The 16,694-nt window shown below is 38.3% G+C and overlaps 1 protein-coding gene across 6 annotated transcripts; it reads right to left on the bottom strand.

The window, feature by feature from the left end:
* Positions 1-457: 457 nt before the first annotated feature.
* On the bottom strand, positions 458-16,430 carry LOC306891817 (alanine aminotransferase 2-like). Of its 6 annotated transcripts, none has more exons than XM_079452375.1 (13): positions 16,322-16,430; positions 11,977-12,149; positions 11,375-11,564; positions 6,193-6,282; positions 5,792-5,900; positions 5,407-5,540; positions 4,873-5,116; positions 4,537-4,616; positions 2,798-2,934; positions 2,544-2,718; positions 2,211-2,366; positions 2,023-2,135; positions 458-1,755 (listed from the first exon to the last, which is right to left on the bottom strand). In XM_079452375.1, the coding sequence occupies exons 3-13, from the start codon at positions 11,513-11,515 to the stop codon at positions 1,665-1,667; spliced, it is 1,470 nt and encodes a 489-aa protein (XP_079308501.1). In that variant the 5' UTR covers positions 11,516-11,564; positions 11,977-12,149; positions 16,322-16,430; the 3' UTR covers positions 458-1,664. The 6 variants fall into 6 exon arrangements, with proteins under 6 accessions (XP_079308501.1, XP_079308502.1, XP_079308499.1 ...); XM_079452376.1 differs by having other exon boundaries at positions 16,342-16,424; XM_079452373.1 differs by lacking the exons at positions 11,977-12,149; positions 16,322-16,430 and having other exon boundaries at positions 11,375-11,817.
* Between the last annotated feature and the right edge of the window lie 264 nt (positions 16,431-16,694).

Below are 16,694 nucleotides of genomic sequence, written 5' to 3'. Positions count from 1 at the left end.
CATCAAGATCAATCAGCGAGCGGCAAGCAGCATTTTTAGAGGATTCCGTCAGGCGCAAAGACAAAGCCAACGGGCGGTACGAACAAGATGCTGCTTAATTACAAAGTCAGCTCCATCCCACCATCACTAACAGGGGCTGACAGAGGGCAGATACAGTATGGTATAGATCAGACTGGGAGCTTCAGCTGTTAAAAGATCAGATAAACGCACCAGAAGACCTTGTAGTCTTAACTTTGGATGAACACTTTTTTCTTTACACTTGTCATGTATAAATTAAGATTTTTAAACCATTTCAAAAATCATGTTTTTAATGTTCTCGTGTATTTATTCTATTCTATTTTTGTATTGTGTTAGTTGGCTTTATTTTTACGGCGCGTTATTATTACTAGCCTAGATAAAAACAACGCGACTGCAGTTTAATTGATATTTACTGCGAATGCACAATAAAAACAAAACTGATGTTTTGGAAATTTGAAGTTTATAAAGATATTAATACATTTTTATATAGCGTAAAGTTGCTTTCTCAAAGCGCTTCTCAGCAGACATCACATCAGGTAACACAAAACAATGACAACACTTTGTAAAACAACAAAAAAACAAATATTCCAATCACAAGTTGAAAACTTGCGGAATTCAAACACGGGCTTCATAAAGCCCTTATACGGAATATAACGTTTTGATAAATAAGGTTTTCAAATGACATATTCAAAACCCACCCTTTAGCGCATTAATAAAATTACACTATAGACAAGAGCAGCTGGGCTGCACAGTTGCATGGTAGGCCTACTGTGTCTGTGTATGGCAAGCGATGCTGTCATTTAATGTTTAATACTATCTAATGAATAAGTACTAGTATCTAATGGAATAGTTACTAGTAACTAAAAATTAAGTACTAGTAGTCTAAAAATAGATACTAGTAAACGTCAAGGTTTAAAATGACAAAATGGCTTGCTATAGCTGTGTGGGGGATTGACTTCAAAAACAAGCGTAAGCTTGTAAATCTATGTGGTAGTGTGACCTCTAGTGGTGAAAAGATTTCATTTAGGCATTTGGCAGACGCTTTTTTTATCCAAAGTAATGAAGAAAGGAAGGAAAAGGAAAATGACATCAGAAAATTGTCTTTCCCTTCAAACACCACACAGCAAAAACATAGTTATTGTTTTGTATTTTATCAGTCATATAAGGAATCTGTTATGTACATACATTAATGCTGAATCTTGCGCAGGTTCATGTGTAACAACAATGTGTTTAAAATGAAGAAAACGGCCAAAAAGATATGGAATGGTACAGACGTGCGAAGTCATCTTGAATGCCCATTACTTTCCTGTAACTGTCCACATGCGCACACACGCACGCACACACAAAGATCTCTAAAATGTTCAGGACTGTTTAACAAAAATGTAATCAATTCATTGGTTAAAATCTTGATTGCAAAATCACAGAAATTCTTCTTTCTAGTGTTATCAAGTTTTTTGTTATTAAGTTTAAAGTGTGTTCATAATTTTTTTTGCTTAAATGCATCATGTGACATGGAGACAGACATAGTGTCCATCAATGCCCAAATGACTACATGAACCAAATGTGGCCAAACAATAAGCTGGTATAAAGTGGGACTACATTTGAGCTCTTTCAGCACTCAGGGCTGTGATCAGTCAAGTGAAAGGTCATGAATACTGCTGGGTGAATTTCTGATGGAATTCCTTGAGTTTGTTAAGCAAAATCTTGAGTTTGTCTGTCGGAGGCAAGATGGTCATCCTGATGAAGCAAAGAAAATAAAATAAGAATAATTTGGAGTTCAATTTATTTACTGATACTCATAAAATCACATGACTTAAAGTGTTAAATCTCATAGAAAAACTAAAACATTTGTCCTAATTTTCTCAGCAACGTTTTACTTAACCCACATATGCTGTAATGTCTTACATGTCAAGAGATACTAACAAAAACATGATGGAATTCCCTAATCCTGGCTAGTGTTAAACTTCAAAAACCAAGAAAAACCCTGAAACTAAAGTCATATACCTGAAGTGGTTTGTGCCGTCTTTTTGACCGAAACCGCTGCCAGGGACAAGACAGATTCCTGTTTCTTCTAAAAGTGTCATGCAGTAGAACATGTCAGGAGCCTGACATCTTGCCTGTGATGTAGGAATGGACACAAAGAGAGAGATTAGTATGGAAAAAACATAAAACAAACCACATGAAAGATGTACCTTGGCTTCCTGGATGGCACGTTCAGGTAATTCGATCCGGGGGAAGGAATACATGGCTCCCTGCACAGGGTTACAGCTGATGCCTGGCACTGTATTAAGAATCTCCTCTGTCAGTTTGGCTTTTTCAGCCAAGTCACTCAGCACATCTGTGCGCTCCTAAATGAAAAAGAAAAATTCGAGGAAATCCTGTATTTAAGCATATGCGATAATGAAACACTTTAAAGAGTATACACCTGCATTTGAATCCTCCTTATCTATGTTATTAACTAAACAATAGGAAACCAATACGATTTTTAAATGTGATAACGGTTAAAGATGGAGAGAAGAGGGCACCTTGATGAATGTGTTGTAGGAGGGCTCTCCAGGCTGAGGTGGGTTGACCACCAGGTCCATGAGGGCTTGACCAGGTGCAGGTGGGCACAAGCGTACTGATACCAGCTTGGTGAGCTGAGCCTTCACGTCTGGATCCATGTTGATGACCTCCATGTACCCACCTCGAAAACCACACCTGCAGATGACCAGTGCACAGGTGTAAGAAAGTGTTAATTGCATGTAAAACATATTTAGCCTCATGGATGTGTACTTACTCTCCCATGTAGCACTTGGAGGTAGAGTGGAATGATACTAGCTCTACTTTGTTTGAATACTCTGGACCCAACTCAAAGAGCACTTTCTTAAAGGAGTGAAACTCGCATCCCTCAGCATACACATTGTCCTGATACACCTGAGAGATACACATCAGGAGAAATAGTCCATTTACATTTATGCATTTGGCAGACGCTTTTATCCAAAGGGACTTACATTGCATTGTATTAGACATTTGTTTCTGGACTAAAGCACGAGTGCACAATACATCGTCGCTGTTGATTCACTATAAGCTTGTGTTGTGTGACTTTTGCATGTACACCCCGATTGCACAACAAAACACAGACATATGTGTTACCGCTTATGGTTCATGACCGGCATCTTTTAGCTCTGGGATCACTCCATCTATCAGTTTTAAACGATCTCCAAATCCAGCGTTATATCCTCCGTATATATAACGAACACAGTGCTCTCTCTCTCTTGCTCCATCTGGTTGACGTGTGCACATGCTCCTTCTCCTGCTCTCCCTAGTTGACACATGGCCGTTAGGGATGTGCAATTAATCGAAAAATAATCGTAATTGTTAATTTTGGCCTTCATCAATTACAAATAAAATAATGGAGGTCAACGATTATTGTGCCGCGTTCCATTTTGCAATGATCCTCTCTTTTCTTGTAGTATAAATCCACAGTGCACACCTTTCCTTTACAGTGGTTCAGCAGTGCTTTATCTTTACATTTAATTTTCAGTTCAATTTAAAGTTTAAAAGCCAAGTTTTTTTATTTTCGATGTTGTTTTATAGGTTAATGACTAATCGTGTAAAATAATCAAGATCTCAATATTGGCCAAAATAATAGCAATTGATTTGTCATAATCGAGCAGCCCAAGAGGGCGTGCTCTTTCATTTCGTGCTCATGGGTTGACGTGTGGGCGTGCTTTTCCGGGAGAATTGTCCAATAAGGGGAAGTTGTTATGCTGGCTCCCTGTTGCCGCCCGCATAAAGTTCAAAGCTATGCTACTGGCCTACAAGACCACCACCGGGTCTGCACCATCATATCTCCACTCGCTAATGCAGACCTATGTTCCTGCCAGATCACTGCGGTCTGCAAAGGAACAACCACTAGTGGAACCATCCCAAAAAGGAAAAAAGTCACTCTCCCGTACCTTCTCTGGATCTGTTCCACATTGGTGGAATGATCTACCAGCTGCTACAAGATCAGCAGACTCTGTTGCCATCTTTAAAAAACGCATCTCTTCCGTCAACACGTCTCTGATTGACTTATCCTAATTCTTTTAACTTTCCTTCTTATTCAAAAATTTTTTTTTAAATAAAACATATTACTAACCTCACTATTCTTAGCTTTGTATACTGTGCTAGGCTTTAATGGACTAGTTTTTGATGCACTTATGTATTTTGTTGCCTATGTTGTTATAATTGCTTCCAATGTTTCCTCATCTGTAAGTCGCTTTGGATAAAAGCGTCTGCTAAATGACTAAATGATACGCTCTATGCTGGGGGAGTTTACCGAGCACAGAAATACTACGTCATATGTCAACAGTGTAAAGAAGTCAGAATGCAAGTAACAATGTGGCACCTCATCCTGACCCACTTTTTTCACCTGGGACGTAAAGATCACAACAACTATACATACAGTATAAATAAAGTATAAAATATAACTTAAAGCTACCATTTATACATATATAGCAACTATACTACCAAATTACCTCAATGTTTTCTTACCTCATCAGCCATTAGGAAAAGGTTTTCTTTGGCTACAAATCGGATTACATCTTCAATACACTGTCTGCTTTGTACCTGACCTGTTAAATAAAACAATTAAATTCAATGAATCAAACAATAATATAATTTGTATATTAATTTTTTTATTATAATATCTATTATATTTTTGAGATTAGTCATATTTAAACTATACATGAAATACAAATAGGAATCAATTAGGTTTTTCATGAAATTGATTGCATAATCAGAATTTGAATAGAATATTTACGGATTTAAAATATTGTATTACAGATCATCTTTTAAATCTGACAGATTATTCATCTGCAAATGATTTACCAGTGGGGTTGCCGGGGTTGATAATGCACAGTACACGCGGGTTGCAATACTCTCTGGCGGCCTTTAGAGAGCGCTGTAACTCACTAATGTCAAGACTCCAGCACTTTTCCTCATTCAAGTAGTAATTCACCTGAACGGCTCCCAGTTCTGCTATAGCAGCAGAGTACAGAGGGTACTGAGGGATAGAGATCATGACTCCTGTCCGGGTATGACCTTCCCCAGCAGTGAGCAGTTTCAGAACAGTCTGAGACACAAGTCATAAGACAATGTGAGCTAAAAACTAAAATAAATGTTAGACATACTAAAATAAATTTTAAATTATATAATGCAAAAAAGATATCAATTAACCACTACACACAATGTAATTTAGGCAAGCATGGTTTTTAAGTAATTTTAGGAACGATGCTGGTCATGGGAATGAACTAACATAAAAAGTACATGTTTAGCATATAATCTTAACTGACAACCTGAAGCAGGGGGACTTTATGTACATATGCTAAGTGTACATAAAACTGTGTTTGTCAATTAACATACTGCAATGCCGTCACTGGCCCCTGTTGTCAGGTAAATGTTATCAGGGTCAGAGGGAACACCACCGTCGCGACGTTTGATGTAGTCAGCAATGTCTTGCCTTACACAGTCAATGCCCTGACTTGTTGTGTATGCGCCTGGGAAAGAAAGAGAACAAATACCAGATTCCACAAATAACATATTAAGTGTACTACAGTAGGTGAATATTTTGTGTGCTGAAACTTGTTTAATCTTTCAAACGCCTTATGTCACCTGATCATAATGGTCATAATAGTTTTTTTCTACATTTCTAGTCAAGAGTGATTGTAGGCTTTCAGTCTGTTTAGAAATAGATTCAGATGAAGTACAGCCTAACATGGCAACTACTCGTAACACGCACACAACGTACCGATGCTGTGTCCTCCACACGCCTGTAAAATACGCCTCGCTCGGTTTTTGGCATCCTCTGGAAACTTGTTATCATCAAGTAGTTTTGGATACGCACACAATGCCATCACCTTAAAAGAAACACAAATTATGAGGCTACAGAACACAAGAACAATTAAAACAAATAACAAGAAATTGGAAATGGAAAGAATAACAGATTGCATATTTATGTTATCTTTATTAAGAGGAGGAGTTGTAAAAAATATATTTCAGTGATATCAAAAGTGAAAAGCTTTCTGTTAGACTTTAGACTTTGGTTAATGCAAGCAAACAGTTTCAAGTGCAGTGGACATGCAAGTAATAGAACACAGTGGATACGACTTCAGTAGATAATTCACTGACATTAGCAAAAAAGTCGCCTACCTGTCGGAAAAAGGTGATTGGTCGTTGCCCCATAGCGTGAGCATCTCCGATATTTGCTTTAATGACCTCTTCGAAAGGCTTCTTGACCCCCTGCAATGATAGAAAATATATCATTTTAATGATATAATATATAAACCATGTATATTATGTTACCATGATTTTAAGGATGGTAAGGTTGGCAATATTATTTATTTCAGTTAGCTTTCATCAGTATACATCGTTTTGAGAAAAAAATTCAATAATACCATGTATTCTGTCAATATTTGTCAATTTATTTCGCTCTAAAGTCACCAAAGCCTAAAGGGATGTAAAGCTGCAATTGTGAAATAAAATCTAAATGAAAATTGTAATTGAAAGAAATAACAAATGACATGTAGCATATATGTTTTATGTTGTACAGTAAAAAAAACTTTTTTATTTTATTTAATGGTTTGGTGTTAAAACACAACAAAATAACGCACAAATGCAATTTTGCAATTTAAGTGGTGTCCAAAAGTATATTTTGCAATCAGTTTTAATTAAACACAAAATGTATATTAGTATTTGAGCAGTTACTATTTTGTTTTATTGACAGCATGAATTATTTGGACTGTTTGTGTAAACTCTGATACATGTTGTACCAGCATGATTTGAAAATGATCCAACGAACATATTTGTGTGCTTCAATGGATACTTTCTACAGAAGGAAATCTGACCTAGTTAACATGGTGACAAATTTTGAACAAAGTTTCAAACTAAGAAACATGGTTTCTACACTTTACTACACTATTCAAATCATCTGTTTTAAACTTTATTTTAAAATATTAATAATCCTAAATTTTAGGTTTTAAAAAATACTAAGATTTTCAAGTGTGATCCCAGAGGTTTAGACCCCACTGTATGACTGGTTAGCATGCTGCATTGCTCAAAGTACCTTATCTGGTAAGCAAACATGTAGCAGGAGTCAGTTAGTATTGCTGAGGGCAGTGGTTCATATGTCCACACTGTGTGCCTTTCCTTCTGTTTGCTCATTACAAAAGCACTTTATCAGTGTGCATCTGAAACCTCAAAAACAAGCTCTCGCTATCACTCTCACTGCATGCTGATCGCCACACACAAACATCTTGTTATTCTCACACTCTACCCCCCACTTTAACGTGGAATGCAGTATGAACTTGAAATACAGTTAGAGTGAGATCGTGACAAACATAATCCATTAATGTTAGCTGAAAACCATCCGGTTAGATTTTGAACTGATCATAACTTTGCCACAAGAATGTAAGAAGAGCATGTTTTCACATGACCAGAAGGAATCTTATGTCAGGCTTTGTAGACAGCTCTTTAATGCAAACTTCATTTTAGAGAGAAAACAAAAACAGGCGAGGGACAAAAGGGCCAAGCCCTCAGCCACAAACAGGGCTGAAAATAAAAGCCCTATCAGACGTCAAAACCAGCATAAACAAAAGCAATATAAAAAAACACAAGATTCAACATGATCAACCAAGGAAAGCACGAAGCAATGTAAGACAAAAACCAGCACAGGACAGAAAATGCATGGAGTTGAAAAATGGTAAAAGGTTAAGGGAATGATAACCCAAAAGCCATGAGGAGCAAGAACTCATGAACGTGTACATGTGACTATATGCATGACTGTAAGGGAGCGGAACAGTGAGGAAAAGATGACAAAATCAATGTGCTTCCAACAAAGAACACAAGACAGAAGGGCACATGGCAAATGTTTTTTTCCAAACATGTACATTTCGATAAATGTTATGCATAGTTATGCCATTGTAGAGGAAAATAAATACTTTCAGAGTCAGTGGGGGATGAGATCTGTTTGGTTACTGGTTACATTCTTCAAAAAATCTTCCTTCGTGTTAAGCAAAACAAATACATTTATACAGGTTTGAAACAATGTTTCACATTTTGGGTGAGCTATCCCCTTAATCTAAATGAATATCTAACATGGTGGTCTAAGAACAGCAGTGTGCTTTGTGAAATATTTTGTGCCAACAAATGTCCTTCATCCTTCATTAAAATAAACTTTTTTTAAAGTGTTAAGAGGGTTCAGAGCTTCTCTGTGTAATAACGACTCTTTCATTTCCTCACATTTCATCCTGTCCCTTAGGCTCCAGCTGTTGGGAACGTTATAAACAATAGCAGCTCTCACAGTAGTTGGTACGGATGGGACTAATTGACAAGCTCCAGACTGCACATCTGTTTGGGGTGAGAGAGAGAGTCGATGTCCATCATAACCAGATGCATTTACCGGAACCTCTACCTTTCACCGGCCCCTTTTCTCACGCTTTTCTACTGGTCGCAAAGTGGTGAGGATCCAAAGCGCCAGCCACTCAGAGTGGCCTTTGTAACTGCCACCCCTAAAGCAAAGACAACCTTAAATCCTGTTTGAGTAGAGGGTGGAACAAGTTTTTCAAATTCTATGATCATGCAGATCTTTACAGCATGAGGTATGAGTGAGACTGGGTCAGATTTCACCAAGAATGTCTTTAGTCAAAGCTGGGCGCTTTCATTAAAACATGTTTTTGTTTTGTCAATAAATATAAAACTAAGGTCTGCAATTCTGGTTTTAGAGTAATCTATGAATCCACTGTAATGTTTTCAACTGCACATTTGGTGTTTTAGCCAAATGATCTTAGAACGGAATTACGTTAAACGCTATGTCAGACACTTACAGTTTCCTACCTACACCCTAATCCTACTGTTCAACGTGGTCCTATATTTCATTTGGCAGTCCAAGCAAAACAAGTGTTAGCATTTTGAACACATGGGTATCAAATGGAATATCAAATTACTATAACATTCATCCATGTTTTCAACTTCCATTAGCTCTGTCTCTGTGACCTATCAAATGAATGTGTGGATACAGTGTAAAATCTGATTTGTGTGAAAATATGCATACTGTGTATGACATTGAGTGTATAGAAAACATTGTGAGAAACCGAAACAAAATTTTTACTTAATTGTGTAGAGATATTTGCCAAAAAATGCTGGAAAGAAATTTCCAGATGTACAAGACTTTCACTCCCCATATCCCACAGAAAATCCGATATTTGGTCATCTGATATGGCTAGTAGGAACAATGACTTTACTGACTTTAAGCACGCTTACCTTGAACAGATTCTTACTGATACTGAAAGCATTCTTCTTTTATGGAAGGCAGGTTGGCTTGTGTAAAGAGGACATACCACCGCCTAATGTCCCTGTGTGTTTTTATATCTGATGTCCCTGTGTGTTTATATATCTGATCTTATGTTTTCCATGTCATATGTTATTGTTATATATGGAAAACGTATGTGCTTCGCTGTTGCGAAAGAGAACCGGTAAAGCCATGTGACATTGCAACCATGTGACATCACGGATTTTGACACAAAACAAATAGTGGCCACCAAGAAAAAATATTTTTTCAAAGTTTATTAATACTGTGTCATTTACACTGTTTTCTTATTTCACAATTATAAAGTCAATGCCATTGTTCATATTATAAGCCATACATTGCTCTATAACCAAGGATCCTTTTAAGTGTAGGCCGATGTAATTATTTTAACGGATGCTCGTAAAGCTTTGTCATTTACGAGAGAACACATATAGACAGTTAGTGAAGAAAATTAAATGTAAGACAGGCGAAGATAAGCAGTCAGAGTTAAGTCATAAAGAATCCGCAGAAGGAGGGAAGTGAGAGAGAGAGGGAGAGAGAGAGAGAGAGAGAGAGAGAGAGAGAGAGAGAGAGAGAGAAAGAGAGAGAGAGAGAGAGAGAGATAGATTTGTACCATATTAGATGAAGGCCACCATTGTCATGTGTGCCATTCCCAGAAACTTAAAACCCCAGTACCTTAGAATGCCAGCAAAGACTACAACAGTATGCATTTCTGCCTGCTTTCCCTGATCAAGAAAACCCTCAACAGGTTGTGCTACAAAACATCTTAATTGCATTAATATAATATTTTTGGTAAACAAAGTTGTATAGACTTCATCTCAGATTTTGTGTTTGTTGTTAATAACATCTGGTACTTCAATCTAAGTCTGTTATGTATCCAATTGAAGCATGTTCTGCATTACACAGAGCGATAGAAAAAAGAGGATTTTGCTTCTTGCTTTTCTGGTTTGGATTAGAGATCAGAGTACAATGCAGGCTCATGAATAGAGTATGTGTGAACCTTAAATAATATTGAAGTTAGCAGACCACATGATTACAAAAAAAGTCGAACAAATGACAGAATAAAATATTTTCTTTCAGCGGATGCTTGACACTGTCATCTAACAATGTTGTGATTTAATTTATGGAAGACCTCTAGTACGTGCTGTAGTCCACACACAGCGGCACATTTAAACAGTGAGGTAAAGACTTGACAAACAGAGATGCTCTCTGTTCCCATGACGATCAATGATGCAACGGAACTGTGGTCTTATGGAGAGCAGATACTACTAAAGCACCAGTCCAGAAATGAGGAATGCTATGAGATGCCTGGAGCTAAACTGACACGAATAACTGAAGCAAAGAGTGAACTTTAGCCAGGGATGGGTTAAGACAGTCTGCTTTGTAATCATTGGCTCCATTTTGTAAAAAAATCCTACAGAAGTCTAAGGCGGCGTTTATACTACTGCGTTTTCCTTTAAAAATGCACAATTCTTGCTACGGCTACGCCTGGCGTTTACACTACTCCGGAGTGTTTGACCCCCGACAACTGAGTCTTTTGTAAACACTGCAGACCCCGTTTTAGTTTGAAAACTCTAGGGTTGCGTTTCTGTGTAAATGAATGAAAACTGAACTTTAGAAAACGCATAACAGTCATAACTGTCATAAGATTAGTGCGACATTCAAAGCATACCCCAAACACTTCAAAGCACAGCTGAAGATGATGGTACACATTTGTTTATCTGAATTCTGAAGTGGTGGGTTAGACTACTGTTGTTGGGTAAATATCTAAATCAACTGATTTACTCAAATATGTCGACCTAGATCAGACTGTCCTCGTCACGCAAAAGTTTACAACTACACACAGTTGTACTTTAAACAGTGTTGTAGCTTGGCGGAGCATCAGCTCATAAAGTTGTTTTTCACAGCTGAGGGGAGGTGGAGGTTGCATGTTGTTTTTAACAAAATGTAAATGTTCACAAAACTACAATTTTGCGTTAAGGTGTTTACGTCCACACACTACTTGATAAATGTGCGAATGTCACGAACCTCTTTCAGCTCTTTCTCGATCTGCACCGCGCGCTGAACGATGGGTCCGCGCACCGCATACTCAACTTTCTTCACGTTAGCGTTCATGGTGTCGACAGTGAGCACCTTCTCATGAAGGGGTAACGCTCCGTTTTGCGACATCGTCCGCTGTGTGGGTTCGCTTCGGGGCGCAGGGATAGAAGAACGAGTCCTGTGCGGAGAGGAGAAAGAAGGCAGAGGAGAAAAGTTCAGCACCCTTGCTGGACACTTGGGGTTCACCGCCGCGTAAACATGACATGTTCCCCGCCTCAAAACCCCCACGCTTCTGTTAGATAACATGTGTGCAAAGCTAAAGTACTGAGATTCAAGAAGTACAGCTTAAATTGACGTCAACTTTGGTTATTCTTAAAAACTCGAACGCAGTTGAACCTTTAAAGGTCTACTCGAGAAGACCTTTGGACTGTGCATCGGTTTAAGATTACAATAGGAAGCACATTGCTGGCCCCATAAAACCCCCACGCCTCTCGCATCTATTGGGTCTACAAAACACATTTTCGTGACAGCCACCCCTTTTTAAACGGGGACATTAATGGACAGTACCTCCTCCAGGCTATACTACCCACCAAAAGTCTCGAATGAAGCCTCTTCTGTTGCCGAGACGACAGACAGTAGCGCGGAATCAATGAAGGATCTGAAGCAGTTCCAGACTTTGACCGGTGCGCAACACTGAACCTCCTCCCTTATACTTTTGATTGAGACATGCAGCTCCTCCCATGTTGACGGAATCTTTGTGGCTCTTTCAGGAGAGATTAACAAACAGGTTTATGAGTTATACAGGAAATATTTTCTCAATGCGTGAAGAAAAGCAAATTATTCTAGATGCCATTACTCGGCATGTGATCATGTGACCATGTGCTACTTACAACATGGTGCTCTTCATAACTTACTTCGGTGGATGTTAGGAGAGATGGATAAAATTGTCCTGTGATTTTCCAGGAACTATTGGGTTTTGAGGCAAAAGCCCAGCATACATTTATGTATGCCTCTCTAGCTTTGTTTGGTTTAAAATATTTCAGGATGTTTTTGTGCATTTTATCCTCCAATAGTTAACAAATATAAAAAAGTATTAGGCTACATGACAGGACATAAGTTAAAAAAACGATGATTTATATTAACTGGTTATATCCTTTCATTAAAACAAAAGAGGTTTAAAAACACAATGTTATTTTAATTTAAATCTATACGGATAGGATGTACATTCAGTGACCTTTTATTGCAAAACTTGACAGAGAACAGTGATATGTGACTCATATTGGAACTGGTGGAAACATGTGACAAAAAACAGAGAACAATTCAGTTAGATATCATGTTAATGTTTTATCATTGAGTCATCTGCCCCTGCATAATATTGCACTTTTAGGAACAATTTCAGTTGATTTATAAAGTAGTTAAAAGTTACTAAATTTACACAATTCAGATACTTTTCATATTCAAATGTTTTTCCCGCAATCATTTTTTGATTCCCAATAAAGGTTACCGCTACAACAAAAGAAAAAGTATATGAAAGTAATATTTTATCTTTCAAAGAGGGTGAAAAGATAAAAAACACGCAGCCCTCAAATAAAAATATACAATGATTACATTTACATGTGAAGCCCACGATGACATTAATGGATACATTTTCCTTTATACTGTTTATAGAGATAACAGTCTTCTCTGAAATAAGATTTAATCTGAAAATTAACATTTTATTCCTGAGTCAGAGTCATCAATAGGCATTTACCATGCTAAAGATTTTAGAAATGCTGATAACCAGATTATTTCTTCTAGGAAAAACGGCAAAGCTTTTGACTTGCTTCATTCACACTGTAGATTGGAGTTAATGCCGACAAAGACAACGACTGTCATTAAGTCTTTGATATTTTTAACAAAATTACCTCATTGATTGTGACTGAATACTGTGATTGTGGGTGAATACTGTGATGAAAATAATGCCCTATCGTGAAAATAAGAAAAAGATCTCCCAATATTTAGCATTTTATAGTATTTGAAACTGTATGATAATTATATTTAGTCTTTTTGGCTTAATTTGGAAATGGATAAAAACACTGCATAATAATCAAATGTCCTACATTAGACTACATGGCATAAAATGACTTTGTCATACAGATAAAATATGTATTTGTTTTTGGTAATACAGTTTTCTAATATTACATTAATGTGTGGTTAAATATCCGTGTTTTTCTCATTATGTTTACACAACAGTGTTAAAAAAATGTGAAAATTGTATGAAAAGGACTCTGCTGTGGTCTGAACTAGTTCTAGGTTGCCAGCAGGGGGCGGAGTTTATAACAAAATAAACTGGACATTAGAATATAGCAAGATTTTAAAACCATTTGAACACAACAAAGGTAAGGTTGTCTTGTTAATAAATAATTTGCTGTTTATTTTATTGTTATTGCTGAAAGGAAAGACAACCCTCCAAAGATTAATTTCAAACAACAATTTATGCTCAAAAGCTAATTTAACGGTATTCAAGATCACCAGTATCATCATAAATATCATAAAATATTTATTTTAAAAATCAATAATACATTCAACAATATTCAATGCACCAAAAAGGTTCCATGTTATACATATGATATCAGTGTGATTGCTACACATTCCCTACAGTAATAATTATAGAGTAGACTCAAACTGAAAACAAACTTGCATCATATTTGGCTTCACTTTCAGGATCACATCTGTTGAAATACTGACTGCACTGCTGTTCCAGTTCTTAAAGGGACAGTTCCCTCAAATAAACATCTCATGTCATTCCAAACATTTGCTTCCGCAGAACACAAAAAGAAATATTTTGACTGACGCTGACGTCCACTTTATGGTGACAAAACCACCAAAAAAGACTTTTGTCAAAATATAGGTTTTCAACAAAATGAGGGTATATAAATGACAGAATTTCTCTTTTTTCAGTTCAACTATCCCTTTAAGAAAGCCCTCACGTGTAATAATGTTGTTTTGCTTTTTACAATTACAAATACAAGATTAAAACCAATGCCCTAAAAACCTGTTGCAGCAGTAATAGCTGAGAGAGTCTGTGTAGCCACCGACCGCAAGGCAAACGTGGGTACGGAAAGATCCGTGAGGAGGTAAAGCTGGTGCTGAGGACTCTGCAGGCCATAACACTTGCACTCATCAGTAACGAGGTAGCACTGCACAGGAACGTGGGTGAAACCCTGAGAGAAATCCTCAGGGACGGGCTCAATAGCGGGTGAGGCTGGCAAGACATCCTCCGGGGTAAAATATCGGGTCACAGCAAATGTATAGAAGTGACGAAGGAGTTCCAACCGGCGGGCTGATGAGAGGAGCGGTGCAGCGTAGGCTGAAGCACTGCCTCGAACACGTGGGCACACGGTTATTGCGCGCCGAGATTCACGGTTGATGAGCAGAAGAGCCTGAAGGTCCCCGCGAAGGTTGACAGATGGAGGGAGGATGGAGCGGTCAGCTTGCTCCAGACAGCTGCCGAGAGTCTCCAGCAGGGGAGACCAAAAACGACACACAAGCTCTTTCCCCGCCTGATACAGAGAAGGTTTGGGGCCACAGAGAACACATACCTGAACCCCAGGAAGCAGCTGGAAACACAGTAGACGAATGGCGACTGTGGGACTGCCCTGGGGGAGGAAGACGGGATAATCACAAGAGGACGTGCCAGAGACAGAGTGTACCAGAGCTAAAAGCACAACAACTTCTTGTGGAGCCAATCGAGACCACCATTTTTCTGTGGCCTGGGCCACACGGCCGTGAACCACCAGGCAGCCGAATTCACTATCCGCTGCCTGGGTGAAAGAGTCCAGGGTCTCTTGAACCATGCCAGAATTTAACAGTGGCATGCAGTCGGCACATTGCGTCAAATGTCCCATCATCCCCTGGTCATCGTTTACACGCTCCAAGAGCATGTCAATCAAACGGTAGCAAGACCGCACCTCCCGTTTCAACCGCTCCACATTGCGTATGTTTGCAAGCTCGTCCTGTCCCAGGACCATCACCATGCAGTACCACACATTCTTCAGCAGGCGCCGCAGCTGCAGCTCACTGATATCACAGCCCCCACCACCACTCAAAGCAATGAGCATCAGGCTCTCGTGGAAGACCCTCCAGACCACACGACTGCCACACATGGTCTCGCAGCTCAACAGCTGAGCTCCATGTCCGGCACCAAACATATGGACACCATTTAAAGAGCCAATGATGGAAAAGGGGAGCTGCTTGGAAGAGCCTCGTGAGAACAATGGAACTCCACTGGAGGCTGTAAGGCAAAGCAGCTGAAGGGCTTCTGCTTGAAGCATGATGAAACTCTGGACTCTAAACAGCAGTCAGTGGAGACATTTCATCAAGCCTTTAAAAAGAAAGGAGACACAATTGAACTTAAATAAATAATATAGCTTGTTGAAAATATGCTCACTGCATTTAGACAGTTTGCTCAGAACTTATACTAACTAACTTTGACCATGTTATCTGTCGTAAACATTGTAGTACAACAACAATCATCAATTTGCCAACTACACTATAATAAAACCATAGTACATTTTTCCTATAGGTGTGACTGGTATCCATGCAACATATTCATCAATCGCCTACAATAGTCACAGTTTTACCATGACATTTTCAGTAAAACTATGGTAATACAATCATATTTACTTTGCCAAAAACATTGCCACTGCAAGTTTACTCGAAAAACCACGGTTAATATTCCAAGGTGTGTAACTTGTCTCCATGCAAAGTATTTTTGGGTTTAAAGGAGCGCACTTTTCATGTATGATTCAGTCTAGCTATGGAAACACAACCCTGAAAACAGTTTTAAACCTTTAAACTCGTATGTCATAAAACTGTAGCATTTGGGTCGCTCGCATTGACACACAACTTTTGGACACAAAATGAATTGTAATGTTATAAATAGGCTATAATTACTAATAATGATGTTCATTTGCCTTGCCTGACGTTTGAGAGTTCACTTCACATCTCCACAGCAACCTCTCAGACAACAGCACTTCCGCTTTTCTTCGCCGCCAACAAAAGCGACAGGAAATATTGATAGCTCTTTGTTGCCACCTGCAGGTTCATTTATAATATTCATTTATAATATACTTATCTATAATCTGCGGATCTTGATGATCTTTCTTTCTGTGTATTCAGAGTCAGCGATATAGAAACTGTCCGTATTAATTTCGATCATTGAAAACTACTTCAATGCTTCAATTTGATCTTTGATGAATAGGCACTAGTAGACAGAATCATGAAAAATCTGATTTACATTTACACATTTGGCAGTGTATTACCGTAG

This window comes from Barbatula barbatula, assembly GCF_947034865.1.
Source record: "Barbatula barbatula genome assembly, chromosome: 3".
In the NCBI taxonomy this organism is placed as follows: domain Eukaryota; kingdom Metazoa; phylum Chordata; class Actinopteri; order Cypriniformes; family Nemacheilidae; genus Barbatula; species Barbatula barbatula.
The sequence above is the reverse complement of the archived record's forward strand: the minus strand, read 5'-3'. Positions and strand labels throughout refer to the sequence as shown.

What these genes read in the sequence shown, in the direction of transcription:
- LOC306891817 (XM_079452372.1), bottom strand. Translation starts at nt 11,692, where the DNA reads ATGTTATCTAACAGAAGCGTGGGGGTTTTGAGGCGGGGAACATGTCAT. An exon ending in TCCAAGTGCTACATGGGAGA is followed by an intron (nt 2,719 to 2,797) that starts GTAAGTACACAT and finishes GGTCATCTGCAG; the next exon opens with GTGTGGTTTTCGAGGTGGGT. An exon ending in GACGGCACAAACCACTTCAG is followed by an intron (nt 1,756 to 2,022) that starts GTATATGACTTT and finishes TTGCTTCATCAG; the next exon opens with GATGACCATCTTGCCTCCGA.